Source organism: Tenrec ecaudatus, chromosome 5 (genome assembly GCF_050624435.1).
Source record: "Tenrec ecaudatus isolate mTenEca1 chromosome 5, mTenEca1.hap1, whole genome shotgun sequence".
Taxonomy (NCBI): domain Eukaryota; kingdom Metazoa; phylum Chordata; class Mammalia; order Afrosoricida; family Tenrecidae; genus Tenrec; species Tenrec ecaudatus.
In genome coordinates this window covers 182,177,695-182,200,531 of record NC_134534.1, presented here as the reverse complement: position 1 = coordinate 182,200,531, position 22,837 = coordinate 182,177,695, and the positions used below count along the sequence as shown (strand labels likewise).

Here is a 22,837-nt window from a genome sequence, read left to right as displayed (position 1 = left end):
TATACTGATCACCTAGGTCACGAGAGGCCAGAAGGAGCAACGTGGAGGAAATTGTATGCCCACCCCTCTGGGAACGTCTCTGTGCGCACGAGGTGGTGGTGAGGCCCAGAAGCCGTACAGCCAAGAAACCCTGCCTGCCGGACCTGAGCCAGTTTTTCTCATGGTCTTTGGCCTCAGAAACCCCACCTCCTTTTAGGGTCTCACCCAGCAGGGCCCCCACAGCACACTTTGGGAAATGCTATGTTTTCAAGCAGTCGAGACTTGAGAGAGAGGGGTGGGCAGGGGTGGCATGACTAATCTAAGACCACACGGACAACTGGGAGCCCTGACCGCTTGACTCCTGTGTGACTGGTGGAGCAGGCTTGTTGATGGTGCTGAGCTACCGCCCTGGCAGGATCTGGGCAGAGAGGCCTTGGGACCAGCCCCAGGGAGGAGGGTCAAAACATGGCTCCAGACATCCATGGGGTCCAGGCTGTGAAAACCAACCTGTGCACTCTGAAACGGTGATGTGAGGTGCACCATGCCTTTGCTGTGAGCCATTTGGCTGCTGGTCCTGCTTCCTGAGACCCTGACCACACGTGAGGAGGGAGGCTACTTCACACTGACTTACTGGCAGTGGGGGCGGGGGATGTGGCCAGTTGGAGTTTGTTCTGATCCAGGAGGGTCACCTGAGATGCCACAGGCTGCAACGGGCAACTGAAGTGGGAGCCGTTGTCCATCGCACAAGTTGGTGTTAAAGGTGGAGGGGCTAGTTCAATACTGACCTCTGTGTGCCCACCACTGGTTCCTAGTCAAGGAAAATAAGAACCAGGACCCAGGGGGTCCTGGAATGACCCTCATGGAGAGCCTCCATTCTTCTTTCCCAAGCTGTGTTTTCCGAAGCCCTGCCTTCATAACATGTTACTGAGCATTGAACAAGGGATGCACCCTCTGGCAAGTAAGCTTAGGAAGGCCAGGATTGAATTGGGAGGAGCAGCCTGCCTGTAGGCTGCTTCAGAATCCCTAATATGCTAATGAATGCCACCGTGAATCATCAAGGTACAGAGGGGATGTGGAGGGTCCCCAACTAAGGGGACCAAAGAGTTCCTTTTTGCCAGGGAGTCTCTCTCTGGGCAACTTTCACAGACATGAGCACAGCAATTCATGTCTGGATCCACGAGTTAGGTTGACGGCTGCCCCACTTGCTGCCTCACCCCAAATTTTATCTGACTTTTTATATTTGACAAGAAATGGGTAGATACAACCAGCCACCTTCTGGCCCTCTGACACGTGTTCCTCCCTATTCCAGAGCAAGGAGATCGGCCTGCAGATGCACGAGGAGCTGCTGAAGGTGACCAACGAGCTCTACACGGTGAGTCTGCGCAGCCTCTGCGGTGTTGCCACGGGCCCCTTCCTCTAGCTCCCGGGACTGGAGGGAGCTTACACCAGGGGTCTGGGAAGACCCGGGGGCTTTTTGCGGCATCTAGTGGAGGAGTGACAATGGGTCTTCATGGCGGGATGTAGTGTCTCCAACCCCACATCTCATTATTCTGAACATCGGGGGCCAGCTGTGACCATTGTAGTTTTTTAACGTCCATGAGAGATCCACACAGACCGCTCTGCGAGAAAGTGCTCTCGCCTGTCTTGGTTACTCAGTGCTGCTGTAGCACAAACAGCACAAGTGGGGGGCTTCAAGGTCCCCGTTCAGGGTGTGTCTCTGGCAGGAGAGTATCCCTCGTGAGTGGCCTGGGGCCTCCTGGGAGCCCCTCTATATGGAGACAGGTCCTCACAGGAATTGCTCGTCCCTTGCCTCTGGCTCTGCATCTGATCTTTTTAATCACGCAGAGGCTATTGGGTCTGGACCTTCCTACCCCAGGTGGCCTCATTCATATAATGAAGGAAAAACCCTGTTTCCAAACAGGATCACATCCACCAAGTACAGGGACCAAGAAGTCAACTTGTGACTTAAGGGGCCACACTTCATTCCATAACACCTAACAAAATACAGGACACAGCTCTCAGTCTGGGGCATGTAGGGGAAGCTCTGGAGCAGGGGTGTGGGTTTGGGCTCAGGTGGGGCAGGCTTGCTACTTCCTGCTGTGGAACATCTGGCAGGTGAGTCACTTATGCAGCTTTAGCATCCTTGACTGTCCAGGGGAGGTGGCCCCACCCCACAAGGCTCTTCTGAAGGCCATATGTGGTTTGGGGACCAGCATGCTGTGCCAATGCCAAGGAATGATGTCAGTACATCTTAATTTGGCCCAGAACTGAACTTGCCATCTCCTTGGTGTCCGATCTAAGTGGAATTTAGACAGAATCGCCATATGTTCTTCCCACAGCAGTCTCTGCTGGGTCCAATAAAGTGTTGCCATGGCTACACAAAACTCACAAGTAAGAAAGTAACAGGTTACAATTTAGGATCAAGACTACTCAGGATACAGTTCTTCAATCAGGCCAGCTGCCCTCTGTTCTGATTCAGAGAGTGTGGAAAGCTCTTTAGCTTTGTCAGTAAGTGCCCCCAGGTACCCCACTCTGCCAGCAAGCCTCTTTTTTGAAGGTATTCAGCTTTGGCTCTGTGGGCCATAAAACCCACCTCACCATCTCCTGTCAATCTCCTGGTTCTGCTGCCTCTTCTACCACCATGTTTTCTGCTTCTGTGCCTCACGGTTTCTCCTTATGTCCCATATTACATCCCTTCTTTCTAGAAGTTTCTCAATATAGGAATCCTGGCTTCAAAGGATACGCTACACTTCTGTCTCTTCTTTGTGGTAATGGCCTCCCTTCCTGGCTTCTAGGAGGGCTTATTTTCAGCCCAACAAGATAGCAACATTGACCAATCTCTTTGTAAGCATTCTATAGACCTTATTTGCATAGTTACATCCCCACAGAGGTTACCATGAAGGTTATTTGCATTATTAGCAAGCTGTCTAATTCCTTTGGTGGGCCATACGCATCTCATTTGATTGGCCCCACGTAATCATTTGATGATAGATGTAAGGCCAATGGCTAGGCCATATTACATAATTCACTGTGCTACAAACTAGAACCCAAGAAGGTGAGTTGAATGGAGGAGTACAGGCACCCTGGGCTGGGTTTCAGGGTTCACAGGCTGTGCTCCAAGGAGTCTTTGGCCTCCTTAAGAGGAAACTGGAGAGATACAGGGTCACAATTTTGCGAAGATCATCCAACAATGATTGCAGCAGACATTGACAGGGAGCTGTCCGAGGTTCAGGCCGGGTTCAGAAGAGTAGTGGAACAAGGGATATCATTGCTGATATCCGATGGATCTTGACTGAGAGCAGAGAATACTAGAAAGATGTTTACTTGCTTTTTATTGACTATGCCAAGGCATTGGACCATGTGAATCATAGCAAACTATGGATGATTGTGAGAAGAATGGGGTTGTAGAACACTTGATTGTGCTAATGTGGAACTTGTGCATGGATCAAGAGGCAGTTGTGCCTTACTGAAGGGTTGTGGGGAGGAGATGAACCAGTCAGGGTGCAAGGTAGCAATGATGAAACATATAACTTTCCTCTAGTTCTTAAATGTTTCCTCCCCTCCACTATCATGATCCCAATTCTATCTTACAAATCTGGCTAGACCAGAGGATGTACATAGACACAGATAGCAACTGGAAACACAGGGAATCCAGGACAGATGACTCCTTCAGAACCAGTGATGAGAGTGGTGATGCCTGGAGGGTGGAGGGTGAGTGGGGTAGAAAGGGGGGGGACTGATTACAAGAATCTACGTATGGCCTAGAGAAGACAGTGTAATATATGACAAAATAATAATAGTTTATGAATGATGAAGGGTTCATGAGGTAGGGGGAGTGAGGAGGGAGGGGGAAAATGAGCAGCAGATATTAAGGGCTCAAGTAGAAGGCAAATGTTTTGAGAATGATGATGGCAACAAATGTATATAGGTTCTTGGCACAATGGATGTATGTATGGATTGTGGTAAGAATTGTACAAGCCCCCAATAAAATGATTGAAAAAAAAAGAGGCAGTTGTGTGGACAGAATAAGAGAATACTGCATGGCTTAAACTCAGGAAAGGTGTGTGTCCAGGTTGTGTTCCCTCACCATGCTTATTCGATCTGTATGCTGAGAAAATCCTCAGAAAAGCTGGCTTCTGTGAAGAAGAATGTGACATCTGACTTCTGTGAAGAAGAATGTGACATCAGGATTGGAGGAAGGCTTACTAACCTGTGATGTGCAGGTGATGCAGCCTTGCTTGCTCCAAGTAAGGACTTGAAGCACTTGCTGATGAAGATCAAGGATTGCAGCCTTCAGCGTAGATTATTATTCTAAAGAAGATCAAAACCCTCACAACTGGACCACCAGGTGACATCATGATCAGTGGTGAAAAGGTTGAAGTTGTCAAGGGTTTCATGTTACTTGGATCAATAATCCGTACTCCTGGAAGCAGCAATCGAGATCGAAAGACACATTGCCTTAGGTAAATCCACCCCACAAGGTCTCTTTAGGGTATTGAAAAGCAGCGGTGCTACTTTCCGTGGCCTCGTATGCATGTGAAAGCTGGACATTGAATAGGGGGCTGGAGAAGAACCTGTGCGCCTTGACTGCGGTGTGGGAGAGGGACATTGAGATGACCGTGGACTGCCAGAGGCCAGACACAAATGTCGTAGAAGAAGCACAGCCAGAGCGCGCCTAAAGACAAGGATATTTCCTCATACCGCCTTTGAACATACTGTCAGGAGTGACCAGACCCTGGAGAAGGACACCATGCCTGGTGAAGCGGAGGGCAGTGGAAAGAGGAAGGCCCTCGGGGAGATGGACGGACTCAGCGGCCACGACCCTGGGCTCAGGCACAGGAACCATTGTGAGAGCGGTGCTGACCGGGCAGCGTCTCCTTCTATTGTGCACAAGGTCGCTAAGGGCGTACCGGACCCAATGGCACCCTCAGAACAGCAGGACCGAAATGTACTGTCCTCATAAAGGTTCCATGTGATTTCAAAGGCATAGCTCGTGGTTAGTTCCCTACTTGATGGGTGGAGGAGGCATACAGGATTAAGAAACAGAAAAACAAGGAGGGGGCTCCCTTGACAGAGGAAGACCCCAGGGTGCTGACAGTGCAGCAGGTGGGCCATGCACCTGGAAGTCAGTGCACCCAGAAGGAAAAGCCCACCACAGACACCGCCAGGCCTGGCCTTGCTGCAAATCCAGCCGCATTGTGGCCTCAGGGCCCCGTGGTGGGGACACTTCTGAAGCCTACCACCCTGTGGACGGAAACAAGTCGCCTGGTCCTGTCTGAGGCATGGCAGGGACAAGGAGCGTCAGTCCCGGGCCAGGGTGTGCTGCTGTGGTGGGAGGGAGTCTGAGGCCATCGCATGAGTGGTCTGCGAGCCTCGCAGCTGCTAAGGGTGCTCTGGGCCCAGAACCCCATGCTTCCTGGCAGGGGAGATCTTCCAGTCAGAAACGCCCGCTCACACAGGGCCGCACCCTTCCCTCCTCCCCCAGCCCCTGAAGCGCCAGGGAAAGGACCGCAGTGACAAATAACACCAGACCTTTTTCGCTTTACTTTTGGTTATAAAGGAGGTGGAGGTGATTTTGGAGAGATGTTTAATGGATCCGAGGTATAACGGTGATGGAGTGAAATGCTAAAGGCACCCACTGCCTGGAAAAACCTTGTCTCCATTTGGGACGGACAAGGTTGCAGATGCCCTTCAGGGCTGGTCAATTTGTTAGTTGTTTGTCCATTTGTCCGTCTGTCCCTTCATTCATTATTCTGCCCTGTCCCCACCCCAACACAGCACTCTCTAAAGCACCGTAGTCTGTATGCATGTGCGAGTGTGCACACACACAGTGTGAGCACACACACCTCAACTCACTTCCCCCCAGAACGCTGTGACCCTGACACAAGATAGCCCTTGATTACACAGGGGTGGGAGCTGCAAAAATTATATGGAAAGATGCCATGATTTTTCCACGAACTTTTCGAAGCCCCCTCATCTGTTGGCCTGAGAGGGGAGTGGGAGAAAGGGAGAGGGTTGAGTGTGTGAGCCGGTAGCCAAATCATCCCAGAAGAGGCCAACACAAAAGAACGAATGGCAACAAAACAACCCCACTTCATTGCCTTATGCAGCTAAGAATATGTTCAGCTCTTTGCTGTATTTGTAGCTCTTGAAATGCATCTGTTGTGTTATTAACCAGCACATCCTGTCCCAGCTTCCCTGTCAGAGCCCCTGTGCTCAGGGCTCAGAGCCTGGGGACCCGCCACGCCTGGGGTGCAGGGCCACGTGGGAGGAGCTGATGGGAAGTCCATGCCAGCCAAGCTGGTTCCAGGTAGACCCGCATCGCAAGAGGCAGTCATGGTAGAACGCTCCCCTTCCCTGTGGGAGATCAAGCGCCGGTTCAAGTCCGGCCAACGCACCTATTTAGTGTGCATCTGCCGCCCATCTGTTAGCGGAGGTTTGCGTGTTGCTATGCTGCTGATCAGGCTTCGGCAGAGCTTCCCGGCTAGAATGGACTAAGAGGAAAGACCTGGGGATCTTCTTCTGAAACCCCCGTGGTGCATGATGGTTCCGTCTGTATTGGGGGATGCGGGTGGGGTGGCCAGCAAGGGTCTGGAAAGCCCTTCTTTTCATTGCACCTCCAGGTCACACTGAGTCAGGATCCACTAGAGGCAGCTCACAGCAGTAGCCTGTGTCCCTTGGGGAACCTGGATTTTGTTGGGTGCTGGGTTCAGTGACCAGACATCAACCTGTAGCCCCCAGGCTTAAGTTGTGCGCAAGGCGTCTTCTCCTGTTGACCACCCTCAGGGATGCAGGTGTGAGATCCCGAGTCCTGATGACCAAGACCCAGCTCTGTAGCCCGGCTGCTGCGGGTCTCTCTAGAGCAGGGGTTCTCAACCTTCTTCATGCCCGGACCCTTTCATACAGTTCCCCATGTGGTGGTGGCCCCCCAACCATAAAATTATTTTCATTGCTACTTCAAGACTGTCATTTTGCTACTGTTATAAATCAGGCGACCCCTGTGAAAGGGTCATTGAACCCCCAAAGGGGTCACCTCCTCACAGGTTCACCACACCATTGAGCCCTCTGCCATTTATTTGCCATTTGTCAGTCAGTCAACCCTTCTTTAAAACCAACAAACAAAATTATTTTTAATTGGGAGTGGAAACATATATCATTCCATAGTTCAGTCATGTCAAGCAGAATTGCACAATTGCTCCCACAATCAGTTTCCAAACATTCTTCCTGACTCCTTGACAGCGTCTCCCTTTTACACCATCCCCCATCCCCATCCCCCACTACCCTTGCACCACCCTATCCCCCCGTTGCCCAAAACCCTATTTGACTTGCTGTCCCTATAGGTTCATCAATCCTGGGTTTCCTTTACCAAAACACAGAGCAACATGTAACAGAACTTCAGGAGGGTGACCTCCAATGACATCACACCTCCGGGAGACACCCCAATAGGAACAAACAAGCACAAAACAACCGAGAACTTGAAAACCGGATCAGGTCCAGCATGCATCAGAGGGGGATAAATCTGACTTGCACAGTTGAAACTTTGGTCAGTTCATCCCCCCTCCAACCCTCGTTTTTTTTTTTTCTTTTAACATTCTCAGTTTGAATTGGAGTCTGTCGGGCTAGGCACTGGGAAGAAATGCTGGCCTCTCTGTGCCAAGCCTAGCCAAAGCCAATCCTCTGGCTGACACCAGTGTGCCCCTGACTGCTGGTGGGGTGGGTGGTGCAGGAATCATGGGGGCAGGCAATGCGGGAGTGGGCAGTGCTGCATTCTGTTGTTCTTGGGTCACCGTGACTCAGGGCCAACACCATGGCCGCCAACCACCGCTGCCACCGTTCTTACGTGGTACTTACCCACACCTGACACTGGTCTCAGCGCTTTGCACGTAGTAACTCATCTAGCTGTCACATCACCTTGGAGGCAGGTGTTATTACCACCCCCATTTGAGGGCCCAGAGAGGCCCAGGAGGCAGCCATGGTCACCCAGCAGGGAGTGGCAGGGCCTGGTCCCGGGTCTGGGCGATCAGACTCAGTTTGGTATACATTGCTCAAGGATCTCCATGACCATCTTAGAAGACATAAAAAAATTCATGGAAAAAAATCCGCTGTCTTAATTCTACCCTTCTGGGAACGTTTGGAAGCCCCCTTATGCATGACCCGCTTATCTTCATCTATTTGATAAGAAAACGATGTTCCACACCAGCAACTGGGAAACAAGTCCGTCCAAACAGAAGGGATTCCATCCGTTAGAGGAAGATTCCTTGAACCGAGGTCTGACGGAGAGCTGCAGTAGAGGGACACGAGATACTTGTTGGTGCCAGTCCCTCTGAGGTGACCAGAGGATTCGCTGGAGTTGAAAAGGGTTAGCCCCTCGTTGTGCCAGTCTGTGTTTTAGAGAATGTGCCCCTGCAACCCCCAGAATCATCTTGCTAACCCAGTGGCATCTCATACGTCGGAAACATAGACCGAGGCCAAGTTACCTGGTCTCCGGCCTCAGTTTCACTCACCTGTGGAATGAGGGCATGAAGTGAGAAGAACTCGGAGAGGCCCTTTAAGCCTCTATCTTAATGGCTCTCTGCCCGAGGAAAGAGAGGAGGGGTGTGGCTCCCCTGCTGGGCAACCGCTATTCTGCAGGCATGGAGGGCCGGGGGGGTCTGTGTCATCTATGGGTAGAACTGGTCCTAAGGAGAACCAGGGGGTAAGGTTTGCCGCCACACAGCTTGTGCCCTCGGTAGGCACACAGTGTGACAAGCATCGGCATGAAGATATGGACACGGTGGGAGGGAACAGGGCCATGCAGGAGCATCAGGAAGCCATCAAAGAAGAGGTGGTGTCTGATGTGCACCTGGGACACAGAGGACCTTTCCTGGGTGCAGAGAGGGAGCACATACGACCACAGGGAGCAGGAAGTGGCCCTGAGCTCTCTTCCAGCTCAATCGTTTTGTGTGTCCGTCAGTCAACACATATGGTTTGGTCAGTGGGGACAAGGGTTGGTCTGGGCCATCAGAAGGCTGGAAAAGGAAGAAGTCTGTCATGGGAGACTCATTCAGTGGCAATTTGGGGCACATTCCATGGTCTCTGGGTTGCATGAAACTTGACAATGCATTGAGTTGCTTGAGCAGGCAGCTCAGGTGTAGCTGGATCCAGGGGCTCCCGCAATGCCTTTGGCAATACTTTGTTCCGCTTTGACTTCACGGGTAGGCAGGTTTCTTCCATGCGGTGGTCAGGATTGCTCCTCCCACTGAAAGCTCACTTCCTGCCGGCTCAGTCTGGCTAGCGGTTCAGCAAGAGTCCCAGAGTCTCTCACTGGCCTGGTTGGGATCATGATCCCAGTCTTGTGGTCAGATGAACATCCTGTTTGCTGGTTGGCCAGGCTTGTTTCTCATGTCCCCACACCCCCTGAAATAAAGGGTGCAATCAGTTTTATGTGAACTGCGCTGACTGAGAGTGGGGGAGAGGGATTCTGGAAATTTCCTCCCAGAAAATCAGGAAGCTATTTCAGAAGGGGGAGGACTGGAGGAGCCCGCAGAGAGAAACAGCAGATGTCCACCGAGGGAGGGAAGGAAGCGGCTCTGTGTGCTAGTGCTGCCAGGAACAAGCACCCGCTGTTCTTCTCCCTGGGTGAGCCGTCTCTCCAACCGGCCGGGCCCTTGCTTCGCCTGGGCGCACGGTCATCCCAGCCTCTCTGTCTGGAGTATTCCACCCTCGCCCTGTGCCCTGTTCACCCACCCAACAAGCACCTTCGTTCAAGGTTCACCTTCCCAGAAAGACTTCCTTAGGCCTGTGGTCCAGGCTCCCCGGTGGCACGGTGGGCAAGCATTTGGCTGCTAATGAAATGTTGGGTAGTTCAAGTCCTCTAGCAGCTCGGTGGGAGAGAAGACCTAGCAATCTGCTCTGGTCAAGATGTATAGGCTTGGAAACCTGGGGTGGGGTGGGGGTAGTTCTTCTCTGTCTTCTCGGGCAGCTATGAGATGGAATTAAGTTGAAGGCACACAATCACACACACACACACACACACACACACAACATCATCCTCACACATGTCACAACATGTGATAATCCCCTGTTTTGAACTGTTGTGTCCCTAGGAGAGTGTGTCCTTAGTAAGGGCAGAGACCCTATCTGTCCTCCACACTGCAGTATTTTCATCACTGAGCTTAGGACCTAAGATCTCTGAGTCGCCCAAATGGTGTGCGCTTGACTGCACATCAAGTTTGCTGATCAACCGACCCAGTGGCACCAGCCAAGAAAAGCCCAGAGCTCCGCTTCTGGCAAGATTAAGTAGTCGAAAAAACCCGATGGAGCAGTTTTTTCTGTAACGCCGGGTTCGCTAGGAAGGGGGATTGACTTGATAGGGACAGGCTTGGTTTGGTGCTGTGCCTGACACATCCAACGCAAAGCCAACTCCTCACCATCATGTCGATTCTGACCCACAGCGCCCTTACAGGGCAGGGAGAGCTGCCCCTGTGGGTTTCTGAGACGCTGTTTACAGGAGTAGAGCACCTCTGGTTTCTCCCAACATCATCAGCTGCTTTGTAAATATTCATGACCAAGGTGTAGCTGTCCTCTTTCTCCAGCACAAAGGCAATCGAACTCTACCACCCCCTTCCATGTGTCCTCCCTGCCTGACCCTGCTTTCTTTCCCCCCCCCCTTCTTCCTCTCTCCCTCCCTTTTCCTTTCATCCATCCACCCATCATTCGTGTAAATAAATATCAGTTCTTCCAGTCCCAGTCTTTGCATATGACAGGAGATAGGATCACAAACTTTGCCCTCTTGCATTGGGGGAGATGCAATCTACACACACACACACACACACGATGAATGAGTACCATCCACCAAACTGACCAAGTCTACAGAGGGGACACACAGGCTGGAGTGTGAGTGGTGAGTTCAGTGAGGCACTTCTCGTTGGCACACATTGGCCCCAGAGTCCACCTGCACACAAACACTGGACGCAGAAGGCTCACTGTGCTTGGGAAAGGCCCTGCCTGGCGACAGAGGAAGCCCACAGGGGCTGCATTCGCAAGAGGCTGGGTTCTAACAATGGATCCTGCTTCTGCGGCCAGCAGGTACTTATATGGACGTTGTCCATTCTCAGAGTCTGCTGGCTTGCTTTTGTATTTAAAGGAGGGGCTGAAGGGTTGGATGGCTGGCACTGTCCTGTTTTCTTGATCTGTGTGTCTGGGAAGAGGCAAATGCCCCAAAGGTCTCATGAGGGTCCAGCAGACCAACCTCTCGTCTGCGCTTGCTGTTGGTTTGGGACTGCCCAGTCTTCTCTGTGACTGCCCCAAAGATTCACCTCTGCTGAGAAAATGGATTCAGGAGGGAGTGTGATATGGTTTAAAAAAGAAAGAAAGAAAGAAAGAAAGAAAGAAAGAAAGAAAGAAAGAAAGAACGAAAGAAAGAAAAAGGTGATGCGTTAAAAGACAAAAGAACCTGTTTCCAATTTCTCTATAGGACCCCCATTCCACTATGAAATATTTATATTAGAGAGATGAAAGCATATATCCACTGAAATCCCATTCACAGCAGCTGTATTTCCCATTGCTCGAAGCTAAAAGCAACCCAAACAACTACCAACAGCCGCGTGGACACGCTGTGGCCTTTCTACCCAGTGGACTATGATTTGGCAATAAAAAGGAATTCCTGGTACATGTGGCAGCCTGGATGAATCTAAAACACAGGCGCTCACTCCTCTTGTGTGGTTCCGTGTCTCCGTATGACATTCCAGAACCACTCTACAGGCGCAGAGGACAAATGGAGGGGGCCTGGGGCAGGCCGGGCGGGGGGATGAGGCTCAGCACACGAGGGGCCTCTTTTGCTTGTGCTCCGTATCTGGACTGTGCTGGGGGTTCCATAGCTGTGGTCTGAGATGCTACTTGATTTTGGATAAGCTATTTTGCTTCTCTGGACTTCGGTTTTCCTTTCCTGTTATTGAAAAGTTTGCACGTTTATGTAAAAGTTGGTGGTGGAGTTAGGTGTTACCTAGGATTTCTTCCGACTCGAAGAAGCCCTTGTTCTGACAGCGTCTGACGTGGAGTGACAAAGTGAACTTTGCTTGACAGGAAGTCGCTTTATAGCCGAAGATGAGTTCATTTAGGGCGTGGGCTAACCGCGAGGCTGTCCAAGTTAGCTCCTTCTGGAGACAGACCCGTTTTCAGGCAAATGTTACCTAAGAGAACAGCTTAAACAAACAAACAAACAAACGGGATTCCTGCATGTGTAAGGAGGGCGTTCCTCAGGAAAGCCCCTGCGCATGGAGGAAGCGCTTTCTCGGCTGCTTCAGGAGGCTGAGCAAGAGTTGCTCAGAGTTATTGGGCAGCAGGGCTGGAGAGGCCGTCTGACGGAGGATGGAGTTGGCTATAGCACTCTGAGAACCCTGAATTGCCCCAGGCACATGGTTGCGGGTTCCATTTCCTCTTTACCAGCACATGCCTGGCGGTTGTCCTACGCACTGCTGTTAAGTTGGCTTCATCTCATGGTGGCTGCACGGGCAACAGGAGCGAAGCATCCTTGTCTAGTCCCGTGCCGTCCCCACCATCACTGATTTGTTTGAGTCTACCCCTGTGACGGTAGTGCCAACCCTCCTCCCTGGGCCCCCCCCCACCTTTGCTGGGGCTCCCCTTCACCATCCATGACCACGATGTCTCTCTCCAGCACCTGATCCCTCCTGATGACGCATTGAGAACCCCCATGTTGTCATCTCCAGCAGTGGTTTAGGACGCCCGGGTTTTCACTGGTTACGCTTCGGAAGTGAGTCGCCGGGCCCCTTCCCCGTGGGTGACCCTGCTAGGATTTGACATACTAGTGTGTAGCGTCCAGCACCACAGCCACACCCAGGCTCCCGCCGTGCCAACAGACCGACAGATGGGCCGGGGAGCTGGCACTTTCTTGGTAAGAACTTAATGGCAGGTGACCAGGATGCAGCAGCTGCTGCTGGTGAGGGTGGTAAAGTTGTTGCTTCTACTGCTCAGCATCATTTCCAGTGCTAGAGAGTTTGTGTAAAAAGAAAGAAGTATAGAAAGCTTAGAGCGTTACTGTGGTCAACTCTGGACCATGGGAGTGAGGCAATGTCTTCTTCACTTGGCCGTTTGCTTTCCTATCTTGGACAGGGAACACATATGGCTCCTATAATCATAAAAAACAAGTATATATGTGTGCAATCATGATGTGTTGAAGGGATCAGGTATCAGGCATCAAAGAATAAAAACATATCATTGTGAATGAGGGGAGTGCAGGGTGGAGACCCAAATCCCATCTGTAGGCAACTGGACATCCCCTTACAAAAGGGTCGTGGGGAGATGAGCCAGTCAGGGTGCAGTGTAGCAATGATGAAACATACAACTTTCCTCTAGTTCCTAAATGCTTCCTCCCCACCCCCACCGCCTCAACTATCATGATCCCAATTCTACCTTATAAATTGGGCTAGACCAGAGGATGTACACTGGTACAGATGGGAACTGGAAGCACAGGGAATCCAGGGCGGATGATCCCTTCAGAACCAGTGGTGTGAGTGGCGATACTGGGAGTGTAGAGGGAGGGTGGGTTGGAAAGGGGGAACCAATTACAAGGATCTACATGTGACCTCCTCCCTGGGGGACAGACAACAGAAAAGTGGGTGAAGGGAGATGTCGGACAGGGCAAGATATGACAAAATAATAATTTATAAATTATCAAGGGTTCATGAGGGAGGGGGGGAAATGAGGACCTGATGCCAGGGGCTTAAGTGGAGAGCAAATGTTTTGAGAATGATGAGGGTAATGAATGTACAAATATGCTTGTCACAATTGATGTATGTATGAATTGTGATAAGAGTTGTATGAGTCCCTAATAAAATGATTTTAAAAATAACAACAAATAAGTGTATATGAATAAAGGGAAAAAAAGTGAAGAAACACAGGCCCAAGGTGTTGTGTGGACAGCGGGCAGGGGCAGGTCTGACGGGAGTTCAGGACTCTGTAGGGGCTGGTGCCGTGGAAGGACTGGCCCGCACCTGGTGGTGACTTGCTGATTTGCACTCGCGTCCCCCAGGTCATGAAAACCTACCACATGTACCACGCGGAGAGCATCAGCGCAGAGAGCAAGCTGAAGGAGGCCGAGAAGCAGGAGGAGAAGCAGTTCAACAAGGCGGGAGAGCTCAGCATGAACCTGCTCCGCCTCGAGGACCGGCCCCAGCGCCGCAGCTCCGTGAGGAAGGTGGAGAAGATGAAGGAGAAGGTAAGCAGAGGGGGCGCTCTGGGCAGAAAGGGGACCCCAGAGCCGAGACTGTCAGGTGGACAGGTACTGCCCATACCTGGTCCCTTAGAGGTCCATGTTGTGCAGGGGGATGGACTGGATGCTTTGGCAAACACATGCTGGGCTGGCTAGCAGCTGGGAGTGGAGCTCGGCTGACAAGAAAGCCAAACTGCGATGAGGGTCTCACCCGGTGAAGACATTCTTAGCCTTGGTGGGTGCAGTGGGAGCTCCTTACCCAGTGGTCTGGAGTCTTGTTCTAAAGGCCAGTTGAGTGGCACTGGTGATGTGGGTGATGGGTACTGGCTGTTACTGCATGTGCCGGATGAAGAGGGAGGGAATAGTCTAGGCTTCCAGTCAATACAATCAGAAAGTGCCCTTTCCAAACCAAAGGCAGGTTCCAGTCCACCCAGAAAAGCCACAGAAGAAAGGCCTGGCAATCTCCCTTAGGAAAACCAGCTGTTCTGTGGAAAGCGGTTCCACACTGACATGCACAGGGTCACCTTGAGTTCCAGGTGAAAATACAGGTAGCCCAAATGATCGTCCCCCCAAGACAGGACAATGTGTTTATTTGAGTGCCAACCAAACCTCACAACTTTTGGGGTTTATGATTAGTCAGAGGTTTCAGCTCAGAACGTGCTGATGGTGTCGTCCTCAGGTGTTCACTCACAGGTGGTCAATTTTATCATCTACCTGGCCAGATCTATAAAGATCCTGGTAAAAAGACAGCAGTAATGAACATCTTAAGACATTTTTAACATTTCACAAGAAAGACAGGTGCATCTCACCTCGGGAATGAGCTGTTGTCCTCAGAATGGGCCTCGCAGGTAAGTGGCGGGCTACCTGCCGTGCATTATAACCCCCTCCCTGAGTGCAGCGGTCTGACCCGTGCAGGAAATTGCGTGGACTAAGAACAGAGGTGGCAGAAGATACCACACATTTTATGAAATGCCCTGAATAGAACAATCTGCAGAGACAGAAGGTAGGTTAATTGGAGGGGAAGAATGACGACTAACGGACAGGAGATTTCTTTGGAGCTATAAGAATATTCTGAAGCTAAATAGTGAGGATAATTGGAAATTCAGATAACACTGAACAATACCAACAACTAAGAACAGGCAGGGGATGACAGGGGTATGAAAGGCAGAAATATAGAGGGGTTGACCACGTACGACTTGGGGAGTCTGAAGGTTCATCTTTAGTTCAAATGTGTGTGCTAATTAGCCATTTGCCTCTTAACTGTCACTTATTTTCAATTACCGATTCCTCACTGATAAGATAGATACACGAAACTAAGATACTTCCAACCTCCTTGTCAGGTGTACCATGTTTTGAGTCCCAGAGAAGGGTCTCCGAGGACATTGTCTCAGGAGCATAGTAGGGCCTCCGGAGAGGAATGAAGAGTGTCTACATCTACTCTGGGATTGGGTGCATGGTGGCTTCCCAGTGTAACTGCCAGGAAAAGTCTTTTTTTTTTTTCCCCTGAAAATTGCCAAAGTCAGAGGGCCTGGGGAAAGGCCAGAGGCGATCTCTAAAGAGAAGGCCATGTGGAATAGGCAGTCTAGCTGAGGGAGGACAATCCTGAGTCCATCGGAGGCCTCGGGCAGCACACATGGATTCAGCCTCTGGTGGGACGAGCCTTACTGTCGTGCAGCCGCGCATTGGGTAGTGGAAGATTTCAGATGTCGCTAGGTCAACACTTAACCCCCCATCACTTGATCTCCCTTTTGCTCCATTTTAAATTGGTTTCAATTCTTATTATTTTCTGCTTTCTTGTCGGTTGAGGTTTTTCTCTGTTCTATTTTGTTACGGTCGTTGGGTGGTGCTGTTGCTGTTTTGTATGTTGTTCGGTTTTGTATGTTGTCCAGGACAAGTGAATCTATAGAGACAGTAATGGGATAAATGGTTCCTTGGGGGTGGGGCAGGAAGGGATGGGGAAATGGGGAGCTAATAACAGTGAGCACAAGAAAGAAGAAAAAGTTCTAAAATGGATTGTGATGATGATTTCCCAACTCTTCTTTCATACGATTGAACTATCAAATTGTATGTTATGTGAATTACATGCCAGTTAAAAGAAGGATTCTATTCTAAAACAAAGGCTCTATCATAAAATAAATAAATAAGTAAAGCACAGGTTTACACACACACACACACACACACACACACACACACACACACACACACACACCATAGCCTTGAAAACCCTAAGCAGCGAAGTCCCACTGTCACTTGGGGTCGCTGTGAGTTGGAATTCACTGAGTGACACCTGGCCGCAACAACATCCTTCTGTCCCACGAGCCCCTCCTGCTCCAGGATGCCCTCCTGCTCACCACAGGCCAGAAACCAGAGTCCGCCCAGAGCATCTGGCGAGAGAGACCTGGTGACCCACTTCTTAAACATGAGCCAGTTAAAACTTTATGAGGGTGCCTGCTCCTGCCGCATCTGTGAACTACAGTATTAGTAAGTCTCAGCAAACACAGTGAGATAAGAAAAAGGGAATCAAAGGTAACCAGGTGGATAAAGAAGAAATACAGTGATCTCTACTCATGGATGACATGTTACTATACATAGGAAATGTTAAAGGGTCCACAAGGGAACTTCTAGAGCTAACAGAGGAGCTTAGCCGTGCGTCAGGGCACATGGTCATTCGGGGTTCTACACCCCAGCAATGCGAACCTGAAAGGGGACTAGGGGACACATTATTTTCCAAGCACTTCAGGGAATAACACACCTAGCAGTCAATCTAAGGAGCCCTGGAGTGGTTATGCATTGGGCTGCTAGCTGCAAGGTCAGTGGTTTGAAATTGGCTTTTCACTCCCATAAAGAATTTGAGTCTCGGAAACTCACAGGGGCAGATCTCACCTGTCCCGTGGGGTCACTTTGAGTCATCGTCAGCGTGATGGCAATGAGTATACAATGAATCAAACTAGGTGCGTGGAGAATGCATACAATGAAAACCACAAAACACTGCTGAAAGAAAGGAAAGATTTACAGAGCTGAAAAGACGTCCCGTTTGCATGGACTAGAAAGGACTGTACTGTCACAGTTTCAGCGCCACCCAAAGCCATCAGTAGACTCAATGCAGTCCTGATCAAGAGTCCTGAAGCTTTGTTTATAGAACTAGGAAACAAACAAACAGATAAGCCTCATCTTCATATGAAATGGCAAAACGCCCCAAATAACCAAGACAATGTTGAGAAGAAAAGAATAAAATAAGAGGACTGGTAACCCCTAATTTAAAAATATACCCTACAGCTACAGAAATCAAAACAGCCTAGTACTCTTATAACAGTAGACACAGAGATGAATGGAATTAGCTGAGACTAATTGAAACGACAAGAATAAATGCACGTCTACAATGCACTAATGTTGACAAGGCTGCAAAATCCATTTGATGGGGAAAGAAGAGTCTCTGTAATAACTGATGCTGGGAAAATGGTATTTCCACATGCAGAGAAAAGAAACAGGATCCATGCTCACACAGTACACAAAAATATGATAAAACTGGAGTAATCAAAACGTACAAACTAAAATTATAGAATGCTTAGAAGGAGGCAAAGTTGTCAGGTGGGACTTTTCACAATGCAACAGCAGAAGCACAGATAACGAAGGACAAAATAAACAAAAAGTACCTGGTCAAAATTTAACACTTTGTTCATCAGAAGGCTTTGCCAAAAAAAAAGAAAGAAAAAAATAAAAGAAAAGTTACTGAGATTGAGTAAGAGAAAATATATATCCTACAAGAACCTGTTGCTAGGTGCCGTTGAGTCAGATCTGGCCCACAGCGACCCTGTGTACCCAGAACAAAACATTGCCTGGTCCTGCGTCATCCTCATAATTGCTCCTGTGCTTGAGGCCATTGTTCCAGCCACTCTGTCTGTCCATCTCCCTGAGTCCTTCCTCTCTCTCACTGCTCCTACAAGAACGTAACACCCCCAAAATGTACAGAACAAAGGACATATAAACATGCACAACTTAACAACAAAAGTCAAATAACCCAATCACCAAGTGGGCAAAGAACTTAAATAGACATGTCACCAAGGAGGACACTTAAATTGTCACCAGTCACATGAAGAGCTGCTCAGCGTCATTAGCCATCAGAGAGATGCAAAACAAAACCACAGTGAGATACCATGTTGCTCCCTCTCGGATGGCCAAGATAAAGCAAAACCAAACCAGAAAATAACAAGTGTTGGTGAGGGTGAGGGGAAATTGGAACCTTCACCCATTGGTGGAAGAAATGCAAAGCAGCACAGCCATTGCAGTTCCTCAAACAACTAAAATTGAAACTACCATGCGACTCAGCAATCCCACTTCTACACATCAAGACTTGAAAGCAGGGACTCCGAAAGAGACCTGAACACGAGTGCTCTTTGCAGGCTCATCCACAAAAGTCAAAATGCACTGACACACGAGTGGATAAACATATATTGTACATACATGAAAGGAATCCTGCCCAGCAAGTAGAAGAAATGAAGTCTTGATACTTGCTTCCGTAGAAATGGAGCTAGAATGTGCAGAGTGAAATCAATCCCAAAAGGGAAACACCTGTAGGAGACCACTCTTATAAAGGGTCAAGGAAAAATGATCACATTAAAAGAAGCATTCTTGAAGGGCTACCACGAGTGGACGTGAAAGGGAGGGTAAATTATTAGCTTCCTAGAGGGCAGGTATTTGTCAACCTGGGTGAAGGGGAAGGCAATATACAGCAAGAGGGAGCTTGGGCCAACGTGGTGAAGGCCAGGGAGGACACTGGGAGGCGTGAAAGAGTTAAAGACAACAGAGGTGAACGATGCTCTATCTGCAGTCCTGCAGTCACGGTGATGCATGGCTTTCGGCTTATCCTGCGCCAGTGGCTTGAGTGCTGCTTTGCCGACGGGAGCTTGCTATACCCCTGTGTGTCAGACACCAGCAGAGCCGTCCATGGTGAAGCGGTTTCGCAGCAGCTTCTAGACAAAGAACAGACTAGAAAGGTGGAATGGGCGCTCTACTTCTGAGGGGCTAGCTATTGAAAACTATGAATAGGAGCTGAACATTGTCTGATATAGTGCTAGAAGACAAGCCCCCAGGTTGAAAGGGACTCCGACGTTCAACTGAGGACGAGCTGCTTCTTCAGAGTGGAGCCAGTCTTCGTGGCATGGGTGCTGCAGAGCTCTGAGTACCTTTGTTTGTTGAGGAGACTTGATTCAAAATGAGAAGTATGAATCTGGGAAGAGCGGAAGTCATCAGAAATGAAATAGACCACACAACGATCAATATCCTAGGCATTAGTGGGCTGTACCCACCACCTGTCTGTCACTTTGCCATACTTTGGGGCCATGTGTGTGCGTGACTGTGATGCTGGAAGGGATGTCCCTGGTATTTCAAATGCCAGCAAAGTCACCCAAAGTGAACAGGTCTCAGCAGAGCATCCAGACTAAGAACAGACATCGAGAATAACTCAGAACCCCACATCAATGAAAGGGACCACTGAAAACCTTATGCAGAGCTTCAAAACACGGTCAGATACTGAGTGAGGGCCTCCTGATGGAAGCAGAACGTTGCCGAAGGCTGTGCTGGAGGGTGAGTCCCTGGGGCAGAGGGCGCTCGAGATGTGACGAGGAGGAGCTGATTCCTCAGTGTGGAGTCGGCCATGGTGATGGGAGCTGGGCTGGGTGAAACCTGCGGCAGGGCCGCCCTTGGGACCTTCATCTGGTGATGGGCATCCCTCAAGGGAAGGAGAAACGGCTGCAAGCATCGGCAGCTCTTTGGAAGTTGGAAGGTGCGGAAATATGAATCTAGGAAATTTGGAAATGGTCAAATATGAAACGGAACATAAAAATCCATAGCCTAGGCATTGGTGGCCTGAAACGGATGATACCGGCCACTTTGAATCAGAAGATCATATGATTTACTATGGCGGGAATAACACAGTCAAGAGGAATGGTGTGCCATTCATGGTGAAAGGGACATTGTCAAATCCACGATGAAGTACAATGTGGTCTGTGCTGAGATTGCATCTATTTACCTTCAAGGAAATACAACCAATGTAACTATAGTTCAAATTTATGCACCAATCGCAAAAGGGAGTGATGAAGAAACTGAAGAAGTATACCAATGACTTTAATCAGAAATTGATGAAACATGCATTCATTCATGTTGCTTTGATAATTATTGGTGACTGAGATGCAAAAGTTGGAGACAAAGAGCAAAGAATAGTTGTTGAAAGATATGATCCTTGGTGATAGAAATTAAGCTAGAGATTGAATGATGGAATTTGGCAAAACCAATGCCTTATTTAAAGCAAATACCTTTTTAATAACACAAAAGATGAGTACACACATGAACTTCTCCAGGTGGAATACACAGAAATCAAATTGACTACATCTGTGGGAAGACATGATGGAGTAGCTCAGTATCAGTAACAAACCAGACCAGGGGCTTACTGTGGAACAGACCATCAAGTGCTCATATGTACGTTCAAGATAAAATGAAAACAAATCCATGAGAGCCAAAATATGACCTTGAGTCTATCGCACCTGAATTTCAAGAGTATATTTAACACATTGAACAATGATGACAGAAGACCTGCTGAGCTATGGAAAGACACCAAGAACCTCATTCACAAAGAAAGAAAAAGGTCATTAAAAAGACAGATGACACAACCTTGCTCGCTGAAAGTGAGGAGGGCTGATGAAGATCAAGGATGGCAGCCTTCAGTGTGGATCACAACTCAGAGACAAGAGGACCACAGCCCTCACAAGTGGACCAACAGGTAACCTTATGATAAGTGGGGAGACGTTTGACGTCGTCAAGGATTTTATCTTGCTTGGATCTGCAACCAGTGCTCATGGAAGGAAGCAGCAGTCAAGAAATCAAACAACACATTGTGTTAGGTTTAATGTGCTTCACAAGACCTCTTTAGAGTACTGGAAAGGAAGGATATTACTTTGAGCACTGTGATGCTCCCGACCCAGGGTAGTTTCCATTGCCTTATATGTGTGCAAAAGTTGGACATGGAATGAGGAAGTCTGAAGGAGAATGATGCATTTGAATTATAGTTTTGGAGAAGAATATTGAAAGTGCCTGGACTGCTAAAAGGACAAACTGCTCTGTCTTGGAAGAAGTATGGCCAGAGGCTCCTTAGAGGCCAGGATAACAAGACTTTGTCTAACATACTTTGGACATATTTTCTGGAGAGACCAGTCCCTGGAGAAAGACGGCATGCATGGTGAAGTGGAGCAGGGATGAAAGAGGAAGGCCACAGTGCCTCAGCCTAGGAAGAAGTGCAAGGCAGGCGCAGGGCCAAGCCGAGTTTTGCTTTGTGGTGCATAGGGTGGCCATGGCTTACACCTGACCCAGTGGCATCCAACAATGAACAGCCACGGTGAGCTGTGATGGACTGGCAGTGATGAGAATGACAAATGCAGAAGGAACAGCCTTGCATCCATCAGCTCAAAACATTAAAAAATAATAAAATTAAGGTTGTTCTTGAAGTACAATGCTGCATGTGATCAGATAATATCACTATGCTCACAGTAAACCTGTTTCCTTATGGATAGACATGCAGGCTGAATGAGTATGGGTGAGGAATTGGGATTATACCCACAGGCATGTGTAGATTTGTATACATGTGTATCTGTGCAAATGTTTCAGTAAATGTGGTGGGACAGACTAATAAAAGCTGCTTATACATAACAGTTTGAGGGGATGAGTCAGGGAGCCTGCGGCTGAGGACCAGGACCCCTTGGGGGAGCAGACCAGCTGGCATAACCTAGGCCACAAAGACAAATGTTCTACCTCCTACTTAGTAAGAACTTGGGTCTCAAAATCTCATGAGTATGAGCTAGACCAGAGCATGTGCACTGGTGCAGAAAAGAGCTCAGGACACATGGAATCCAGGTCAGATAAACCCTTCAGGAACAGAAATGGGAGTGGCGATACAAGGAGGGTAGGGGGAAGGTGAGGAGAGGAGGGGAAGAAGGGGGAACCGATCACAATGATTCACACACACACACACACACACACACACACACACACACACACACACACACCCCTCCAGGGGGATGAATAGCAGCAACCATGGGCAAAAGGAGACAATGGTTGGTGTAAGATATGAAAAGAATAATAATTTATAGTTCATCAAGGGGTCATGGGGGTGGGAGGGGGAGGGAGGGAAAAGAGGAGCTGATACCAAGGACTCAAATAGAAAGTAAATGTTTAGAAAAGAATGATGGCAGCATGTGTACAAATGTGCTTGATACAATTGATGTCTGGATTGTTCTAAGGTCTGTAAGAGCCCCCAATAAAATCATCTTTGAAAAAGAAAAAAGCTCACAAGTAGCCATCTAAGGAGTACCTATCGACCTCTGCCTATCAAGAGGAAAGAAGAGTGAAGAAAACTGAAGACACATAGAAATACTTAGTTCAATGAACTTAATAGACCACTTGAAGATTAGGCACTGTGACCCTGACACCAGACGTGTCCAGCTACCTCACCAATCGCTCCGCAGGGTCTTACGTAAGGTCTGGATGTAGTGGTGGGAGATGTGGGATAAAATCAAAATCACAACAAATGGGACTTACTGATGGAACCATCTAGACTAGGGTCCTTAGTCACCCTTCAGGTCTGGAAATGAGCTGATCCCA

At 49.1% G+C, this 22,837-nt stretch overlaps 1 protein-coding gene across 2 annotated transcripts in view; it reads left to right on the top strand.

The window, feature by feature from the left end:
• Positions 1–22,837, top strand: part of SRGAP3 (SLIT-ROBO Rho GTPase activating protein 3) — a 300,362-nt gene that overhangs the window by 199,156 nt on the left and 78,369 nt on the right. For both annotated transcript variants that reach the window (XM_075550390.1, XM_075550392.1), the window contains exons 4-5: positions 1,289–1,351; positions 14,009–14,194. In XM_075550390.1, the coding sequence (XP_075406505.1) occupies positions 1,289–1,351; positions 14,009–14,194 (249 nt within the window). The remainder of the gene's footprint in view (positions 1–1,288; positions 1,352–14,008; positions 14,195–22,837) is intronic.